The sequence below is a fragment of the Rutidosis leptorrhynchoides genome, chromosome 10 (assembly GCF_046630445.1).
Source record: "Rutidosis leptorrhynchoides isolate AG116_Rl617_1_P2 chromosome 10, CSIRO_AGI_Rlap_v1, whole genome shotgun sequence".
Taxonomy (NCBI): Eukaryota; Viridiplantae; Streptophyta; class Magnoliopsida; order Asterales; family Asteraceae; genus Rutidosis; species Rutidosis leptorrhynchoides.
Window position 1 is genome coordinate 141,494,128 of NC_092342.1, and position 18,632 is coordinate 141,512,759.

Here is an 18,632-nt window from a genome sequence, read left to right on the forward strand (position 1 = left end):
TGAGTGTTCGACTCTTTGATCAAACCATTAAGCACCCAGTTGGAATTGCTGACAACCTACCCATTCAAGTAGGTAATTTAACCTTTCTAGTCGAATTCATTGTCATTGACATAGAAGAGGACCCAAACATTCCTCTAATTTTAGGTCGACCATTCTTTGCGTCCACCGGGGCGTTATTTGATGTAGGAAATGGAAGAATGACACTTAAAAGTGGTGACAAATCTATCACCTTTATGATTCGAAAGTCTAAATCTCCACCAACCAAAACCGTTGAACCAGAAAAAATGATTGGTAAGAACCATGTTGTTTTACCAACTCCAACGGTAGTGCTTAATAATAATAAAATGCCTAAGTGTGGGGAAAATGAAGTATCACCTAATGATGACATGATAACAAAGAACCCCGTTATTGATACGAAATTAAATGACCCCATTATTAACAGTTCAATGAAGAAACTTTTTAAACGGGCTATTGATGCTAGAAGTAAGGGGAACTTTAAGTTATGTAACCGGTTAGTATCCAATCTGTCGCCTAAAGAAAGGGCGAAGCTAGTTGAATTATGGGATATTACGGAAGAAGCCGGGCACTGGCTTAAAGAAAAAGTCACAGATAGGCAAGTTGATTATGGACCAAGAGAAATTGACAATGAAGTTAATCACAATTTCAACACCACAGCTACCTAAGTGTGGGGAGATTCGAATGTTCTAAAAAGATAATGCTGTCTAAAGTTATTTGTTCTGTTCTCGTGTAGTTCCGAGAATGGAATCCGATTGGTCTTTTCCGCTAGCAGACACTAAAGAACTAGTTTTCTCCCTCCATTCTGAATTTTTATTTTTTTTAGGTTTTATTTAAAATTAATATGCATTTTAATTTATGTTTTATTGTGATTTTAAAAAACAAAATTTACTTTATTTCTTTAAGTTAAAAATATGATTTTTAAAAATTCGTCGTAAGTTGAACACTAGGACATTGAACCGAAATTGCTTTACCCGAGGGCGGGGCGACAAATTTTGTTATCATTATTTTTAATTTTATTGATCTAAAGGATGCCAAAAATATTATATATTATAAATTTTTGAACGTGGGGTTATGTACCAAACTTCAAAAATATGTATATATATGTTTGTATTTTATGTTATGTACACAACAGGGTAAAAACAGCGCACTTTCAAAGACTGTCATGAAGTTCAGCAAAAGCTACTGATTTTGACAAGACGCAAAAAATCAAATGTGAAATAACAATATGTTTGCAAACTCGGTATTTTTAATCACTTTTCTACGTTAATCACCCTCATGAATTTATAATTATAGTCTGATTTCATGCAAATGAGGGCATTGCATGATCTTAAGTGTAGGGAAGGGTTATAAATTCTCTCGGGTTTACACTTAGTTTAATTGCCAAATTTTGTGAAAATTTGAAAAATTTTCAACTAAATGAACTCAAAATCATGTTTATACATATTTATGAACGATGAAAACTAGGTGTTAATACCGAAATTATCGTTACCTCGAAAAGAACATAAATTGAGAAACAACTTAAAACGCTTGAATTCATTTAAAATGGAATAAAGGAGAATAAAAAGGCAAAGAAAGAAACTAAGTGTGGGGAGAATGTACCATGTTATTCAATTAAAAACTATCTATCACATGTTTTTGTACAAGATTATTGCAGGTACTTTTGCTTTGGACGATACTAATCAGTTTTACCCTGTTTACTGTAATACTTTTGAAAGAAAGATGGATCTACACGATGAATCAATTCCATCATTAAAATGAAGTAAAGTCTTCCGAAAAAGACACGCGCTTCTTGATTTAGGTCAAGAAGTTGTCGTCCAGACCAGCTGTAGGTTGACGAAAAATCTAGAAAAGTCATCTCTAAAATCAGCAGGAAATCCACGGATCTCAGCATCAAACAGGGTCGCCATGTGGTCAGATTTATCCTAACCATGAGAAGGATTTATCTCGTACAATGGGGAGGCACCGTGCAAATTAGCTTGATAAGACTAATGAATCAGATCCCCAGAAAGGATAATCTCCTTAAAGATCAAAAATCAGCTTTTAAGCATGATATTACTCAATCCTTGAGATTGACCTTAAAGATTGAGAATTCAAACTCATGGAATTCGATGATGTCTAAACTTGAGCTTGAACGAGAAAATATTTTGATCAAAAATACAAACCGATTTGTTTTCTGAAAATCCATTTTTAATGCGTTCATTACCATTGAACGTAAAATCCTAGGAATTCACCTGGAATTCATTAGATCACCTGAACAAAATCGGGTGTCAACCGTAAGAACGGTGGTTGTATAGCATGGTCGGAGACAGGACCTTGTGCCAGACCGAAAAATCATAGGATGATCTTTACTATTGCTCCTACCAAGGATAGTACTAGCATCCGACACGTAATTAGACCATGAACAAATGCATGTCATTAGACATTGCCTTAACAGTTTCTTGTTCATCGCTTTCCTTTACAACCGGACGGTAGTTTACCGAAAGGTAATATACGGAACAAGTAAACTGGATGTGTGCTTTCCGATACCGGGATAGCAGTGGATTACACGAATCTAAAAGTTTTTAGCCAAAATATTGATCCACAAATAAATTTTGCAACACCGATGGTGGATCAAATCAGAAAACTTATCTAGGGTAAAAGCTAGAATGAATTTTCAAAAGATCAAATGTTTTCATAAAGATTCAATTTCCTTAAGGATCTAAATTTTTATAGTCATGTGAGACTGTAAACCGCCTTTCAAATGTGCACTTTGCTTTGGAAACCGAAAGTAAATCGGCTATTTGATTGCAAGTGTCGTTGACCTAAACCCAAGGCAACTGTGGATGACACACCCACCTTTAACCATATCGTTACTATCATTGTTTATACCGCCATATCAAAATCACTGATGTATAAAGTGTGAAGAATAAAGAAGTGATTTGTATGTTTTTATTTCAAGACTATATTGCTTGAGGACAAGCAACGCTCAAGTGTGGGATATTGATAAGGCTAAAAAGGAACATATATTTCATAGCATTATCCCCCAAGAAAGACAAGATTTTAGTTGCAGTTGTTCCATTTTCAAGTAATATTCGTTTATATTAAATAAGTGCGAAGACAAAAGGCGAAAACGATGAATTGAAGACACAAAGGTCCAAAAAGCTCAAAAGTACAAGATACAATCAAAAAGGTTCAAATTAGTGATGAAGAACGTCTAAAAATGACAAGAGTACAAGTTACAAAACACAAAGTACACGATATAAAATAGTACGCAAGGGCGTTCGAAAATCCGGAACCAGGACATGAGTCAACTCTCAACGCTCGACGCAACGGTGTAAAAATTACGAGTCAACTATGCACAAGAATAAAATATAATATTTAAATAATTCATAATAAGAATAATATTAAATAATAAAAAGTTGTTAATTGAGCATAGTTCAGGGGTCGTAAATGAAAATTCAATTTCATATTTTGCAAGGCGATGATTTACGATCAATTTGAGCGATACCTTTTTCGATCATTTTTCTATCCTTTTTTCGATCCATCTATCTATTATCAATATCAATTATCAATATCTATATTCTATATCTCTATCATAATGTTAATGTAATAAGATATAACAATAATCTTAATTTTAAGTTTAAATTATGATAATAATAAGATTTATGATAGAGATCATTTGAGTGTGTAAGTCAAAATTCTGTCCGTGTAACGCTACGCTATTTTTAATCATTGTAAGTTATGTTCAACCTTTTTACATTAATGTCTCGTAGCTAAGTTATTATTATGCTTATTTAAAACGAAGTAATCATGATGTTGGGCTAATTACTAAAATTGGGTAATTGGGCTTTGTACCATAATTGGGGTTTGGACAAAAGAACGACACTTGTGGAAATTAGACTATGGGCTATTAATGGGCTTTATATTTGTTTAACTAAATGATAGTTTGTTAATGTTAATATAAAGATTTACAATTGGGCGTCCCTATAAATTACCATATACACTCAATCGGACACGATGGGCGGGGTATTTATATGTACGAATAATCGTTCATTTAACCGGACACGGGAATGGATTAATAGCCACTAGAATAATTAAAACAGGGGTGAAATTAAGTACAAGGACACTTGGTATAATTGATAACAAAATATTAAAACCTTGGGTTACACTCAGTCGACATCCTGGTGTAATTATTAAACAAAATATTAAAATCTTGTTACAGTTTAAGTCCCCAATTAGTTGGAATATTTAACTTCGGGTATAAGGATAATTTGACGAGGACACTCGCACTTTATATTTATGACTGATGGACTGTTATGGACAAAAACCAGACGGACATATTAAATAATCCAGGACAAAGGACAATTAACCCATGGGCATAAAACTAAAATCAACACGTCAAACATCATGATTACGGAAGTTTAAATAAGCATAATTCTTTTATTTCCTTTATTTTATATTTAATTGCACTTCTAATATTCGCATTTTTATTGTTATTGTATTTAATTGCACTTTTAATTATCGTACTTTTTAATTATCGCAAGTTTATTTTATCGCACTTTTATTATTCGCAATTTCATTATCGTTATTTACTTTATGCTTTAATTTAAGTCTTGTATTTATTTTTAATATTTTACATTTGGTTTTAACTGCGACTAAAGTTTTAAAATCGACAAACCGGTCATAAAACGGTAAAAACCCCCCTTTATAATAATAATATTACTTATATATATATATATATTTGTAAAAATATAGTTTTAAAAAAATATAGTGTTATACTTCACGAGCTCCCTGTGGAACGAACCGGACTTACTAAAAACTATACTATAATACGATTAGGTACACTGCCTATAAGTGTTGTAGCAAGGTTTAAGTATATCCACTCGATAAATAAATAAATAACTTGTGTAAAATTGTAGCATATTTAATAGTATTTCGTACTAAAAATAATACTATTTTGTATACACCCCCTACGACATCACATATAAAATTTAAGTTTAAATTTGGTCTGAAATTCCCGGGTCGTCACATATATTTGGTCGGGTGTTGGTCAAGGCTTCCCAAATATCTTCCAAGTCGCTTAAATCCATCTTTTGGAAAAGTACATGGGAGCTTAGACCTTTCAACATTCGATTAAATCTTTCTTTTTGCCAACAATTCTTTCTTCTTTTTCTTTTTCGTCTTCTTCAATTGATCTAATCTAACCGTAAACGTAATGTTATCATCATTCTGCTCCGACACATCAATGACACCAACATTAACTTTCTTCTTCATATTTAAAAGGTCAAAACCATCCACTATATAATCCTTACTTGGTTCAACATCCTTAACTACCAAACCGTTATTTCTATCACCCATTTTTTTTTATTATACCTTGAAAACTGACAGTGCCTTCATTGGAATAATTATCAAAGAATTACATATTTAATCGTTTCAAATGTTGGTTTATTTTGGCTAGTAGAAGATATGTTTATCCCACATTGGTGGGAGGAAGATGTGAGGGGTGAGTGACTTGGTTATATAAGAGGGGCTAAGTCTTCATTCCAAATCGCACCAATCAATACACTTTAAGTATTTGATTATTTCTTTCTTTCTTACCCTTGTTTGAGAGTTGTATTAGTTAAATATTTTGGAGAGTGTAGTTGGCTTAAGAGAGTCGTCTATATCATTGTAACAATTTGTGATATAGTGTATTTCTCTCTTTGGGGGCCGGTGGTTTTTCTCCTGTTTTGGAGTTTCCACGTTAAATCTTGTGTTGTGTATTGTTCTTATTTCTTTACTATTATTGTTGGGCTGGGTGGTGGGAATTAGTGAGGCCGTAATTTCCCAACAACTGGTATCAGAGCGTCAGGTTTGACGGGGGTCTCGGTTATAGGAGTCGGAGTATGCTCTGTGGTTGCCACGTGAGTGGATCGTCCACATCAGAAACGAGTTCTATTGATCGTATAGGGTATCTGGTTAGACAATATTTTTTCTGATTCGTAGTAATAGTTGGATTTGTTAGTGGCCTAGTTGTGGATTTCCGATTTAAAGGGTCCTGGCTACCTGCTACATCTTTTGGCTATTCGAAACGTGAGCAAAATCAGAGAAAGTTGTTGTCTATAGGATACGGATACGATGTCGAAGTTCAGTCCAATGAGGTTTGATGTAGAGAAATTTGATGGGATGATCAATTTTGGCTTATGGCAGGTTCAAGTCAAGGATGTGTTGATTCAGTCCGGTTTACACAAGGCTTTGAAGGGTAAACCCACCCTTGTTCCTGGCAGTGACTCTAGCAGTAAGTTCGATGAAGAAGAATGGGATGATATGGATTTGAGGGCAGCAAGTGCGATTCGTTTGTGTCTTGCAAAGAACGTGCTTGCAAATGTGCACGGGTTATCAACGGCAAAGGAGCTTTGGGTTAAACTAGAGCAGTTGTACCAGGGCAAGGGCATCTCAAATCGGTTGTGTCTTAAAGAACAATTTCATACTCTGCGTATGGATGGGGGTTCAAAGATTTCAGATCATCTAAGTATTCTTAACGGTATTGTTTCAGAACTTGAGGCTATTGGAGTTAAAACGGATGATGAAGATAAAGCTTTGAGGTTGATATTATCTTTATCATCGTCTTATGAACACATGAAACCTATTTTGATGTATGGGAAGAAAACTCTGAAGTTTGAAGACGTTACTAGCAAGCTCCTATCCGAGGAGAAAAGACTGGAAGGTAACGGGGTCTCGTCATCAGGAGATACGATAGTGTTGTGTTCGGATAGGCAGAAGAGAAACTCTAGAAAGAATCTGACATGCTGGAAGTGCGGGAAGACTGGACATGTAAGGGTTAATTGTCCCGGTGGAGCTAATCCGGCAAATGGCTCCAAAGACGCTAACATTGTCTCCGTTGTTACGGAGAGTGACGAATTCCTCTGAAGTCACGTCATCCTCATGGTGTGTCCGTGCCACCGTGGAAAGGGATGTTCGTTAGCGGTTCCACAATTACACATGGGCATTGGTTTGGCGTTGATGCAGGCTGTGTGGTGGAAACTGATGTTGTAGCTGATGGGACTTTCGGGAAAGCCAAACAAGGAAGTTGCACCATAAAGTTTCAGCTGGTTGTTCAACAACATGTGCCGAGGTGAAATGCTTGGAATGTGATATTCTAAGTGCTATACTCTTAATGGTGGAGTATGATAATTCTTGTTAAGAGTTATGATTGTCTGTGATGACAATGATTGTCGGTTTAGACAATGTTCGATGAAGATGCAAGTTTTGTCTCTTGAGAGATAATGTCAACGGCATGAAGATGAGGATCTTGAAGTTGTCGTCGAGGAAGCGTCTACATCGGTTATCCTTGCAATGTGGAAGCATGGTTATCTTCTTCTATCCAAAAGGTGGAGATTTGTTGGTTTATTTTGGCTAGTAGAAGATATGTTTATCCCACATTGGTGGGAAGAAGATGTGAGGGGTGAGTGACTTGGTTATATAAGAGGGGCTAAGTCTTCATTCCAAATCGCACCAATCAATACACTTTAAGTATTTGATTATTTCTTTCTTTCTTACCCTTGTTTAAGAGTTGTATTAGTTAAATATTTTGGAGAGTGTAGTTGGCTTAAGAGAGTCGTCTATATCATTGTAACAATTTGTGATATAGTGTATTTCTCTCTTTGGGGGCCGGTGGTTTTTCTCCTGTTTTGGAGTTTTCACGTTAAATCTTGTGTTGTGTATTGTTCTTATTTCTTTACTATTATTGTTGGGCTGGGTGGTGGGAATTAGTGAGGCCGTAATTTCCCAACATCAAAGAATTACATAAATTTTCACGAGCATCTTAAAGGATTTATCTGTGTCAATTCTGAAGTTATCCTAATCATCGTTCAGACAACTTATTATGGCTACTTTGGTGACTTGTTTGTTGTCTATCCTAGTCGAGAAGCTTGCTTGTATTACCATCTGGCTGAGAAGAATGGAAATTAAAGAGAACCAAGTTCACAATACTATGAGCAAGAGCAAGAACCAAAGCGTAAAAAAGGTCCACGGTTAAATTTGCAATTGATTTCTAGAATCAAAAGTGTCTTCGATCATAGGCAAGATAGGCAACGGCTTAAGGCTCAAAAATTTTGAAGGGCCAAAATTTTTGAATATGTAAATATTTTTCTCAATATATTTAATTAAATCAGATAAAAAATTGTCAATTAAAATTGAAATACATTATTTTTAATAGTTTAATACAATGTAAGTAAATAAATAGATAAATTGGAGTGTCATCTTTTTATGCGTAGTAAAAAATTTAACGTATATGTAAGCCCATTTTTATTTCCGTCTAGGACATTTAAATTGTTAAGACGGCCCTCCAGAATAAGCTTGTTAAATCAAACACTATCAATCTACATAACAAAAATTTTTCTTTAACAAAATATTACTGCATAACAATATCATGACCTATTAGTTGTGTTATAAATCTCATATAACAAAAGCAACATATTTTTTATCATTTAGTATTATCCTCATCTTGTATCATTTGTATGCTGTAAATATAAGAATGTTAGATGACACATGATTCCCATTGAATGAAGAACATACATTTATTGCAACTTACTGACACACTAAAGGAGGAACAATCTTCATAACTTCTCATAAATCCCCTCCTATAATTGAGATGCTTACATATAACTCTCGCAACAACCAAAATGTCAAAGACTAGAAAACGTCAATTGATATGAAAAAAAATCACACCAAAGATTGTATAAGAAACAAAAACCTAATAGACATCTTAGAATACTCGATATAATTCCTCCGTAGGGTTCTAAATAGGCCATTGACCACACAAAAACATTTGTAGCAAATCTACTAACAAGATTCAGTCTTTTATAGCAAGTGGTGTCCCATAAACTCAAGAAGTTTACTTGGGACCAATATCCTTAAGAGCGCAGATCTGCTCCTCTCCCATGGCAGACATGACAGTCACAACAAGATCTTTGCCATCATTGAAACCATCCTTAATCTGCACACAATTCAACACGGCATTAATGAACTGACATAAAAAGAACGATAGATAAGAATAACAATATTGTTGTTGCGTTACAAAGGACACATCTTTTCGAATGATGTAATAATCATCAACCATTACAAAACAAGATAATCTTTCCATATTTCTACAAAAATCAAGTTAAGAAACTTCAATGTTGATTTACTTATTTGTACGTGATCATCATTTGAAACAGATTGATTAATGTTGATGTTTTAACAAATAAACAAACCCTATTGAATCAAATGTCAAGAAATATGAGTATCATAACTTTATGAGATACTTGTAGTATCTGATTTCTAATTTATATTTATATAAAAGGGAATGAAACATATAAACCAGCTATTTACACCAACCTGCGTAAGCAGAGGTTCATCAGTTGGAAGCTTAAGATCATCCTTGGTACCACCATTCTCAGTCAACAAACTCACCTATACAACCACAAAGTACAACATCAAAACATACACAATATGCACTAAAGCAAACAATAAAATCATAATCAACAAGATGTACATACAAATTCATCTTCAGATATATCGATAAGCTGGTAGTCGGTACGACTAACATGAGGAACCTGTGATCAAAAAGAATATCATTTAACATATATATACAAAAATTAAAAATCTCCAAAACAGAAAGAAAAAAATTGGCATTAACTGTAGCAAACAGATAAACGGTACATAAAACATACATCACAATTATGGGAAGAAGGAACAATATCCTCAAGTTTCTTTCCATTGAAGATATCGATTGCAACAAAATGACATTTAGCATGCCCGTGCTTGCCGGTCTTCGAAGTTGACACTTCCACAACCTGAAGAAAATAACAAATTAAACAAAATAATAAACATCTAATTCCTATATAAAAACACATATTGCACTGACATTAACTCCTTTCATTTTCTAAATTTTAAAACAAGCATAAAAAACACCTTAAAAAGCATTGTTTGGAACTTTGTATTGTAGAAACAACACTAGGGTGTAAATGAGCCAAGCTACTCGCGAGCTACTCGAGCTCGACTTGTTAAAAACTCGATTCGAGCCGAGCCTAAGCGAGCTCGAGCGCGAGCCCGAGCTTGAACATATTTTGAAGCTCGTTTAGTAAACGACCCCGAGCTCGAGCTTCATATCTCGAGCTCGAACAGGCTCGCGAACCTAAACGAGCTTTTTATTTATATAAACTAAATTACTATTTTATAATTTCATAATAATTATTATAACTTTTACATGGTTAAAATATTAATAGTAAATCTTATTATATGTGAATAAAAATTACACAAAATAAATATGTAATATAAATTAATAAAACACTTATTAACAAAAAATATTACGTAATAAACGACTCGAACTCTCTATAATATCAAACGAGCCGAGATCAAGCTTAGCTCGAACCGAGCCGAACTCGAGCTTTGTGAATTCCAAACAAGCCGAGCTCGTCGAGCTCAAGCTCGGTTCGTTTACACCCCTTACAACACTCTAGCAATCAGACTGATATAAGAAACTGATAAGCAAGGGATGAATATAATATTTCATTCCAAACAATCACCTAAACCTTCCACATATATATACACAATTATAATCATATGGATCAACGGAAGTATGTATATTAATACATATAACAAATTTGCAGAGAATGGAGGTAATTAGAAAAATATTGAGCTACAAAACCTTATTATATAAAATTCAAACCTATTGAATTATATCTACAATTGATTGATGCAATTTGTGCATACCTTGCAAGCACGATTCTTAATAACGATATAACCACCTTTTCTGATAGCACCAGCTTGTTGAGGGAACGTTTTTGATGCACCTGAATCAGCTTTTGACTCGAATTGATGCTCTTCGTCAGACATGATTTTCAAATTGATTGTGAAAGTGACGAAGGGCGTAGTTTGTTGAATTGTGTAGAGATTTGGTAAATTAGGGTTTTTAACTAACAGCCGTACTATAGAGGGATAAAGAAAGATACTACTGTACGGTTTTATTCATACTGAATCTTGGCCGTCAGATTAAATTACATAAGTTTTTTTTTTTTTTTTTTTTTTTTTTTTTTTTAATCATAATTGAGCCTTGTACTTTTGAATTGAGTAATAAAAGACCTCTTACTAATGAGTCTATACGATATTACACCCTATACTTTTGAGTTTTGTTTTTTCCTTCTTATACACTTTACATGACCTCCAGAATGACCGTGACACACACAAATGCCTAAAACGTCCAGACTCTGTCCATTTCATATTGATAGTCAGCTATTACATATTGGTTTGTCTCACGTTAATATTATACCTTAAATTCATTAACTTCAACATATAAGAAAAAATGATAGATAAAAAGTAATGGGTGAAACTGTAAAGTAAAGAAAAATTACAATATACGGTAATTATTAGATTTCTTAAATTGTTTGTTTGTTATCTAGAGACTATTAATATGAGACATATAGGGTATGTTTGGTAAAAACTAGCTGATAACTTTTAGCTTATAGTTAGTAGCTGGTAGTTGATAGTTTTTAGCTGGTAACTGATACTCTGTTAAATAAAGAGTAAAATGACAAAAAGCCAGAAGCTTAACGCTTTTTCAAGTAACTTTGAGCTTTTAACTTTTTCTCTCTATCTAAAAGCTTTATGCTCCTCTTACCAAACGAAATTTTTTATTAAATATTAGGTTTTTTATAAATGTTAAAAGCTTTAAAAGCTCAATAAACTCGTCCCCAATCATATCCATAGATTAATAATCAATTTTTTTTTTTTTTTTTTTTGGCAAAAAACCGAAACTTTTATAGAACACGAGCCGCTCATCAAAAAGATGAAGACTCGAAACAAAGATACAAACAAAGGCACCAAGCCAAACACACAAAAACTTTTACAAACACTTCAATTGATTAATCAATTTTGTCTTTTTCCTACCTTTTTATCACTCTTCAAGCTACTTTCAATACTAAATTGTCACTTCACAAAAAACCTTCTACAACCCTCTTCTATAACATTTTAAATTACTTTCTCACCACTTTGACACTTCATAATCATACCCCAAAGTATTTATCTCACCTCTCCATCAGCTTATAGATGAGTTATGGGACTGCTACTCTCAAAATTACTTGAAGTTGACTTTTATGGGTATCATAATATAAAATCGATATCATTCTTAATGGGAGAAAAAACATGGTAAAACTAGTATGGGTTAACAAGGTTATATGTAGTACCTCGGCAGAGTAGAATCTAGGATCATTTATCAAGATTCAACAAAGAACGTTTGATTATTAACAAAAAAGAGGGACATTTGATTCAACAAACTATTGGTTGGTGTTTAAATCATATATGTCAGTTGTTTCTTAGAATATAAAGCAAAGACTTCTCAAAACTTCATAGTTTAAATTATCAAGCTGTGTTTACACATCTGTTACAAGCATAGAAAATATGTCATTAGCCACCAACAAATATAAAGAACGAATACCAATTGCCAAGTCTTGTTTCTTTAAAGCGCATTACATGAATGTATTTATCAGTTGATCAACCATCGCCTTCAGAGTTAGAGTTACAACAAACCCTAACTTAGATACAGATACTAAGCTTTAAACCTACTAAAACAAACAGCATGAATTCTAAATTTGTTATAGAACACGTCATGTCTTCCTGAGAAGTGACTCATTAAAAAACTGCCCCAATTAAGAGTAGTTGCTTAAAACATATGCATTCATCGTTAACATAATAACATCATAAAACTCTAAAAGTACTCTTCAATCATGTGAAACAAATATGAATTATTTTTGCGTATCTAAAAAGATAAAAATATGTCAAACAAGTAAGGAAAATCAAAGGTGAAAACAAAAGGATTATATTTTTTTATTATTATTATTTTTTTTTGGCGAAAAAACTAAAACTTATATAGAGACGAAGTCGTTTTTCAAATGAAAACGCCCTCAACAGAGAATACAAAAGAACGGGGGTAACAGGGAAGCTCGCGCCTAGAAAACACTCATCTAACACAAAAATTATCTAACAACAAGTCTCCTCTAACGACCCGAAAAAAACCTTAAAACAAACCAACCAATACTAGCGATACAACGCGAATCATAATATCAACCAAACCAAACCAAACGAACTAAGTGAACGACAAACATGAAAAGTAAACGAAAGATCACGAGACAAACCTAATCTCTCAACCTCTAGGTCCCGCCATTTTCAGCTTACCATTAACCGTCTCTTTCAAAAGGAATACGAAGCAAAAGGATTATATGATGGTAAAGACATTAATGTCATAAAGGTTAACCGTTGTGTTTATGTAAAACTCGTCGATTTTGAACTTCCATCTGAAAAAGAACCGCTGTTAATGTCTTCCATCTCATGTATGTATATCCTTGGAGGTAGTTCTCTGTAATAAAGAATTTAAATATCAGACAGCAGTTAACACACAACAAAAATATACTGACTGATACTGTGATACATACTCCTAGTTCAAAACCCTCCCTTAGATATCAAATGAAGAAAAAAAGGTGAAAAAAACAAAAACAAAATACTCTCAAGATGAGTCAAGTATGTAAACCATAAGCAGAGTAGTCAAGTTAGAGGACATGTAATTCATAGAAGTAGCAATTTCGGCCCATTTGGCCATTTATTCAATTGATTGGTCTATTTGATTACGTTTTATATCTCGTTGGTTAAAAGGGTAACGTTAAAGACTTAGCTAAAAAATAACTCATCAAATGAGTGAATGGTACAAACAGGTAGAAAGTCTAATGTATATTACTTTTGATGCCAAAATCACCTTATTGAAAAGAGTATTCCTTTGTTATCAGTGTTTGACTGTTTGCAATCATATAAGAACCATTAGCTACGAGTATATATCAAATAAGAAAGAAAAAAAAATATGCCCTGTTGACCCAACCCTTACTAGAAACATTTCATTATTTTTATCAATGAATAAAACTGCTTGATAAGAATCTTAGCATTTATGTTGATACATATAATATTTATGACAGTTTCAAGAACATGAAAGAGTAATTACTACAGAAAAAGATATGAAAAGATATACTAACAATTCATTTGCTTCTTGATATGTGTGGCTTATAGCAACAGCCAACAGTTGTCCTCCACAGTTGTATGATAACGAGGCAATACTATTTTCAAACTTCGGCATCTGATATGAACAAACAATCAAAACTATATCACGTCCCATTAACAACTTAATTTCACACCACCATAATTATAGGCTTTATATCATTAGAGTATACGATCAATAGATCATGAAAAGATACCTCTAATACTCTCGTTTTACTTTGAGCATTCCACATGGTGAGATAACCGTCATTATCACCCGTGATAAAGGTACCATAAGCCCTAACACATAGAGAAAATAAGTTTATACTTTTATGTTTTTTCATGATTAATGAGTAGTTAAAACAGACGTACGATGGACTAAAAACAATATCATTCACAGCAGCAATACTGTGCCTTTTCTCCTTTGCATTGGGAAAGCATCGAAATGTGTAACTGCAATATAAAGTTACCATTTTAATAAATTAACATGATAAGAGCATTAAATACAGAAAATTTAAGTTATTTTTAAAGTTACAATATAGTATCATCTCTCGAACATAGACTCCAAGGCATGTTGAGTTCATGATACATAAACATACCCATTTTTGTTTTGGTCCGATGGATTAAAATATCTTAACGCTACACGTCCCTCTATGGATCCAGCTGCAAATCCTGCATAATTTAATTTAAAATAATTAAATAAATTAGCTGTGTAAATATCAGGTTACTTATAATTGATCAATATAGATTTGTGTTTTATCTCAAAAAGTCCGAAAAAAAAGGTAAGATAGGCAGGCAGAACTAGTTGAAAGTCGCCCTAAGTCTACTTGCAATGTACACAACCTTCTGAATTTCTGATTCTTCTATTCATATACTTAACTGTTACGGAGTATAATATTTATTCGTTTAATCACACTCAGTGTTGCAGAACTTAGAATTACTCGGCGAGTACTAGGTTTCTGCAAGTCAGGGAGTACTTGACGAAAACAAGGTCAAAATCAGTCAGACTTGGTCAAACTCGATCAAAATACAGGATGGCTCAGAAAATTGGTCAAGGCTCGGCCGGAACTCGGGATCACTCGGAAAATAGGTCAAATCAGTAAAATCTCGGTCAAAGTCAAACTTGGTCAACATCCAAGTACTCCCCGAGTTGCTGAATACTCCCTAAAAAGTCCCGACCGAGAACTTCCCCAAGTAGCGATTTTTGCAACATTGATCACACTTAACGCATTAATTATTTGTAAAAAGAATTGTAATTGGTCAAACATAGTTCACCGAACCATGCCAGGTTTGGCCCGTATGAAAGTGACCCGTTTCAGTCCAAACAGAATTTTGCCGTATTATCCAAACTCCCTAACACACCCTTACCACATCTGGATAAAAACCCAGCTCAAACTTTTAACATGGAGAGAACCATAAGTACATTAAAAGGTATAGAACAACTAATTTATGAATACATTTCCAACAGAACGTTTAGATTTTGCAACATTATGTGAACTAATTTATGTAGTAAATAATAATCATTTGATCGTGAAAATATTCCAAAGGTATGTCTTAAAAAGATGAATATTAACTCAATGTACTATATTTAAAACTTAACGGATAGTGTTAGACACCAACACATGTAGTATAAGGGTCATAAAAGTTTATTACTGAATTACCTTGATCAAGATATGGTCGGACACACTTAAGTTGGAGGTTCACACATTTGCTATAGAGTGAAGTGTTGAACTTGCGTAAATCATACATATTTACAGATTTGCCAACAGCAACCATTGCAATATAGCCACACACAGACATAGATTCAAGCTTCACATTAACGGTGTTTACACAAGTAAGCGCATTAATTGAACGTGAATCCCAACACTTTATCTTTTTATCCCAACCACCAGTAATAACTTGACCTGCAAAAAAGAAGACTACTTTTAGGATATTATGAACCTTATCACTTTCTAATATGTCACATTATCATCTAGGTAATAATTATTATTAGTAGCACAATTTATTATTTATATTACATAGTTACATATATAGTAAATTAACCACGACATACATCGAATTTTGAAAATATCGCACGATGTCCTTCTTGTTTCTTACATTACATAAGCGCAAAAGCATATCCATAACGATATGGAGAAGATATTATTCAATAATACTTGACAAAAATTCATACAAGTCCAAATGACGTATATTCAATTTGATTCGCATTGCATGTGTCATGTTAGGTGTTAGGGTGGAAGATTATGATATGTTAAAAAAATATATATGAACAAAGAAAAAAAAACGATATCAAATGTAAACAATGAGAGTTGTATAAGGTACTAAACATGTATCTTTTTTTTATTTTATTTCCTCTATAACACGCAGTAAACCTACTCGTTAAGATACAAAAATAAAAGAAGGGGCAAGTATACAAAATGGTAATTATGTATTTATAGGCATTAACCATATTTAAACTGCGAGATACGAAATGTTAGATTGGTACCCTTGTATAGTTAAAATCCATAATGTAAAAGCCATTACAGAGTACCTGTTTCATCAGAATATTCAACACATGTAGCAAGATCATCGTGACTTCCAAAGTTTTCGTTGACTCCTGAATGTAAATCATACCTACAAGAAAATGAGGGAACATGCACAGAATAAAAAATATAAGACGAAAACACGTTTACAGACATTGTGTTATTATTTGATTTTTTATTATCATATAAATTAATAAAGACAAATTGTTATGATTTGATTATACATGGCTTTAAGAAAGATACATACATGATGCATGAAAACTAACAAGAACAGTACTTGGTAACTAAAAACTACGCAGTTTAACACCTAAGACAAATATTGAAGAACCACTGTTCAGTATTAACCAAGAATCCAAATAAAACAATACGAAATATTAACCAAGTAATATGTTACGTGAATAATAAAATCGGACTACTGATATAAGTTACATAATACAGATTATAATATGCCTTACATATTATAAAATATGTAATACAGGAACGCATGTATTACAAAGCTTATATAAAAAAGTTATGAAGCTGCAACAAAATTCACTACTTTCTATAGACCACATAAACCAACATATAACAAATCCAATATTAATAACTGAAAATCAGTTCACTTGCATTCAAATTTAAGCCTGTAAACAAATACAATTCCAGATTTCGAGCTAAATTGTAAATAAAGAGTGGACAACTAACTGAAAAACAAACCTAGTAACGGAAAAATCAGAACCAGTACTAAATGCAGTTGTCTCTCCTTGGAAACAACAATCCAGAAGTGCAGCTTCCCCTGAAGCTTCAAATATCACCTTGCATCCTTCGATATCGTATAAACGAAGATTCTGTGCATACAATGTTTCATAATTCAGTAGTCATTGATCATATGTATAACACTATGAGTAATTGCACACATATATCTCAACGATTACTTACGGTATCCCAGGAAGAGATTAGGAGATCGTTGGATGCTGAAGCGAAGCGAATTCTGGAAATGGCATCTTCAATTGGATTATTTTCGAACGTCAAACAAGTGGTATTCATCTTTATAAACTGTATACAATTGAAGTTAGATTTGATATTGTGCGTCTGAAAAATCAATTTCTCTAGAGTATATTAGTTTTTAGAATTAATAAACTAAAATTGGAAACCCTAAAATGTGAGCAAAAGATATGAGGCATGTGGTAGATATAAAAGATTGTTTACTGACCGACCTAGGGTTTGAAGTGTAGCTCAATCGGCTGGTTGGATAAGCTTCGTGACGTCGGCAGTCGACGGTACCGGATAAATGACGGAAGTCGGCGGCTGTTGGTGGTGATGCCGCAAAGAAAACACGATTGGAATTTTAAAAATTGGTAGTTTCCCGCTATCACGCTCCCTGTTCTGATCGAGTACAACTAGGCATGGCAATGGATGTTCCGGATATCCACCCTATCCGATCCATTTATAATGGATACGGATGATGTAAATAGACGATTAACGGATATGGATGATCTAAATATTTCGTGGATCGGATATGGATGACAACTGATCATCCACGGATATATCCATAATCATCCGAAATACACGTATATATACATATATGCGTACTAAAATATATGCATTTACATTTACATACCGATATACATATACATATAATCTACAAATTCTTAAAATATTAACGAAATTAAGGGTTGTAATAGTCATAATTATTAATTGTTACTAACAATATTTAAAGTTACATATTTAGATTAGTTTAAACATATAGTTACTTATATTATAACGTATTTTGCTCAATTAAATTCATAACCGGCGATAAATTACAATCAAAATATATGTAACAAATCAAAAGAATAAGAATTAAATGTTATAATTTAGGAGTTTATAACTACCTTTGGCCTAAGCTTATTACACAATACTTGAATATGAAAGAGTAATAATGGATGGAGAAAGAAAGATATATTTCATATATGTATATGAATGGGTACACTAAATGATTACATTTGCTTGCATATATATACTACAAATATATACTATTCTCAATTAGAAAAAATTGGCATCCATCCTGTACATTCATAGACTTTTGTCTACCTTAATTATTGTCCATATGCTTGAATT

General features: G+C 33.2%; 2 protein-coding genes across 2 annotated transcripts; both read right to left on the bottom strand.

Moving 5' to 3' along the window:
* Positions 1 to 8,581: 8,581 nt before the first annotated feature.
* On the bottom strand, positions 8,582 to 10,955 carry LOC139871784 (eukaryotic translation initiation factor 5A-like). The gene is made up of 5 exons (XM_071859512.1): positions 10,732 to 10,955; positions 9,690 to 9,812; positions 9,516 to 9,572; positions 9,355 to 9,429; positions 8,582 to 8,974 (listed from the first exon to the last, which is right to left on the bottom strand). Exons 1-5 carry the CDS (start codon positions 10,852 to 10,854, stop codon positions 8,873 to 8,875), a joined length of 480 nt encoding a protein of 159 aa, XP_071715613.1. The 5' UTR covers positions 10,855 to 10,955; the 3' UTR covers positions 8,582 to 8,872.
* A 2,304-nt stretch (positions 10,956 to 13,259) lies between these two features.
* LOC139873606 (mitotic checkpoint protein BUB3.3-like) lies at positions 13,260 to 17,900 on the bottom strand. Its single transcript, XM_071861543.1, has 10 exons — positions 17,750 to 17,900; positions 17,472 to 17,588; positions 17,250 to 17,380; positions 16,565 to 16,647; positions 15,696 to 15,938; positions 14,634 to 14,706; positions 14,407 to 14,487; positions 14,253 to 14,334; positions 14,034 to 14,134; positions 13,260 to 13,369 (listed from the first exon to the last, which is right to left on the bottom strand). The coding sequence occupies exons 2-10, from the start codon at positions 17,577 to 17,579 to the stop codon at positions 13,276 to 13,278; spliced, it is 996 nt and encodes a 331-aa protein (XP_071717644.1). The 5' UTR covers positions 17,580 to 17,588; positions 17,750 to 17,900; the 3' UTR covers positions 13,260 to 13,275.
* Positions 17,901 to 18,632: the final 732 nt, after the last annotated feature.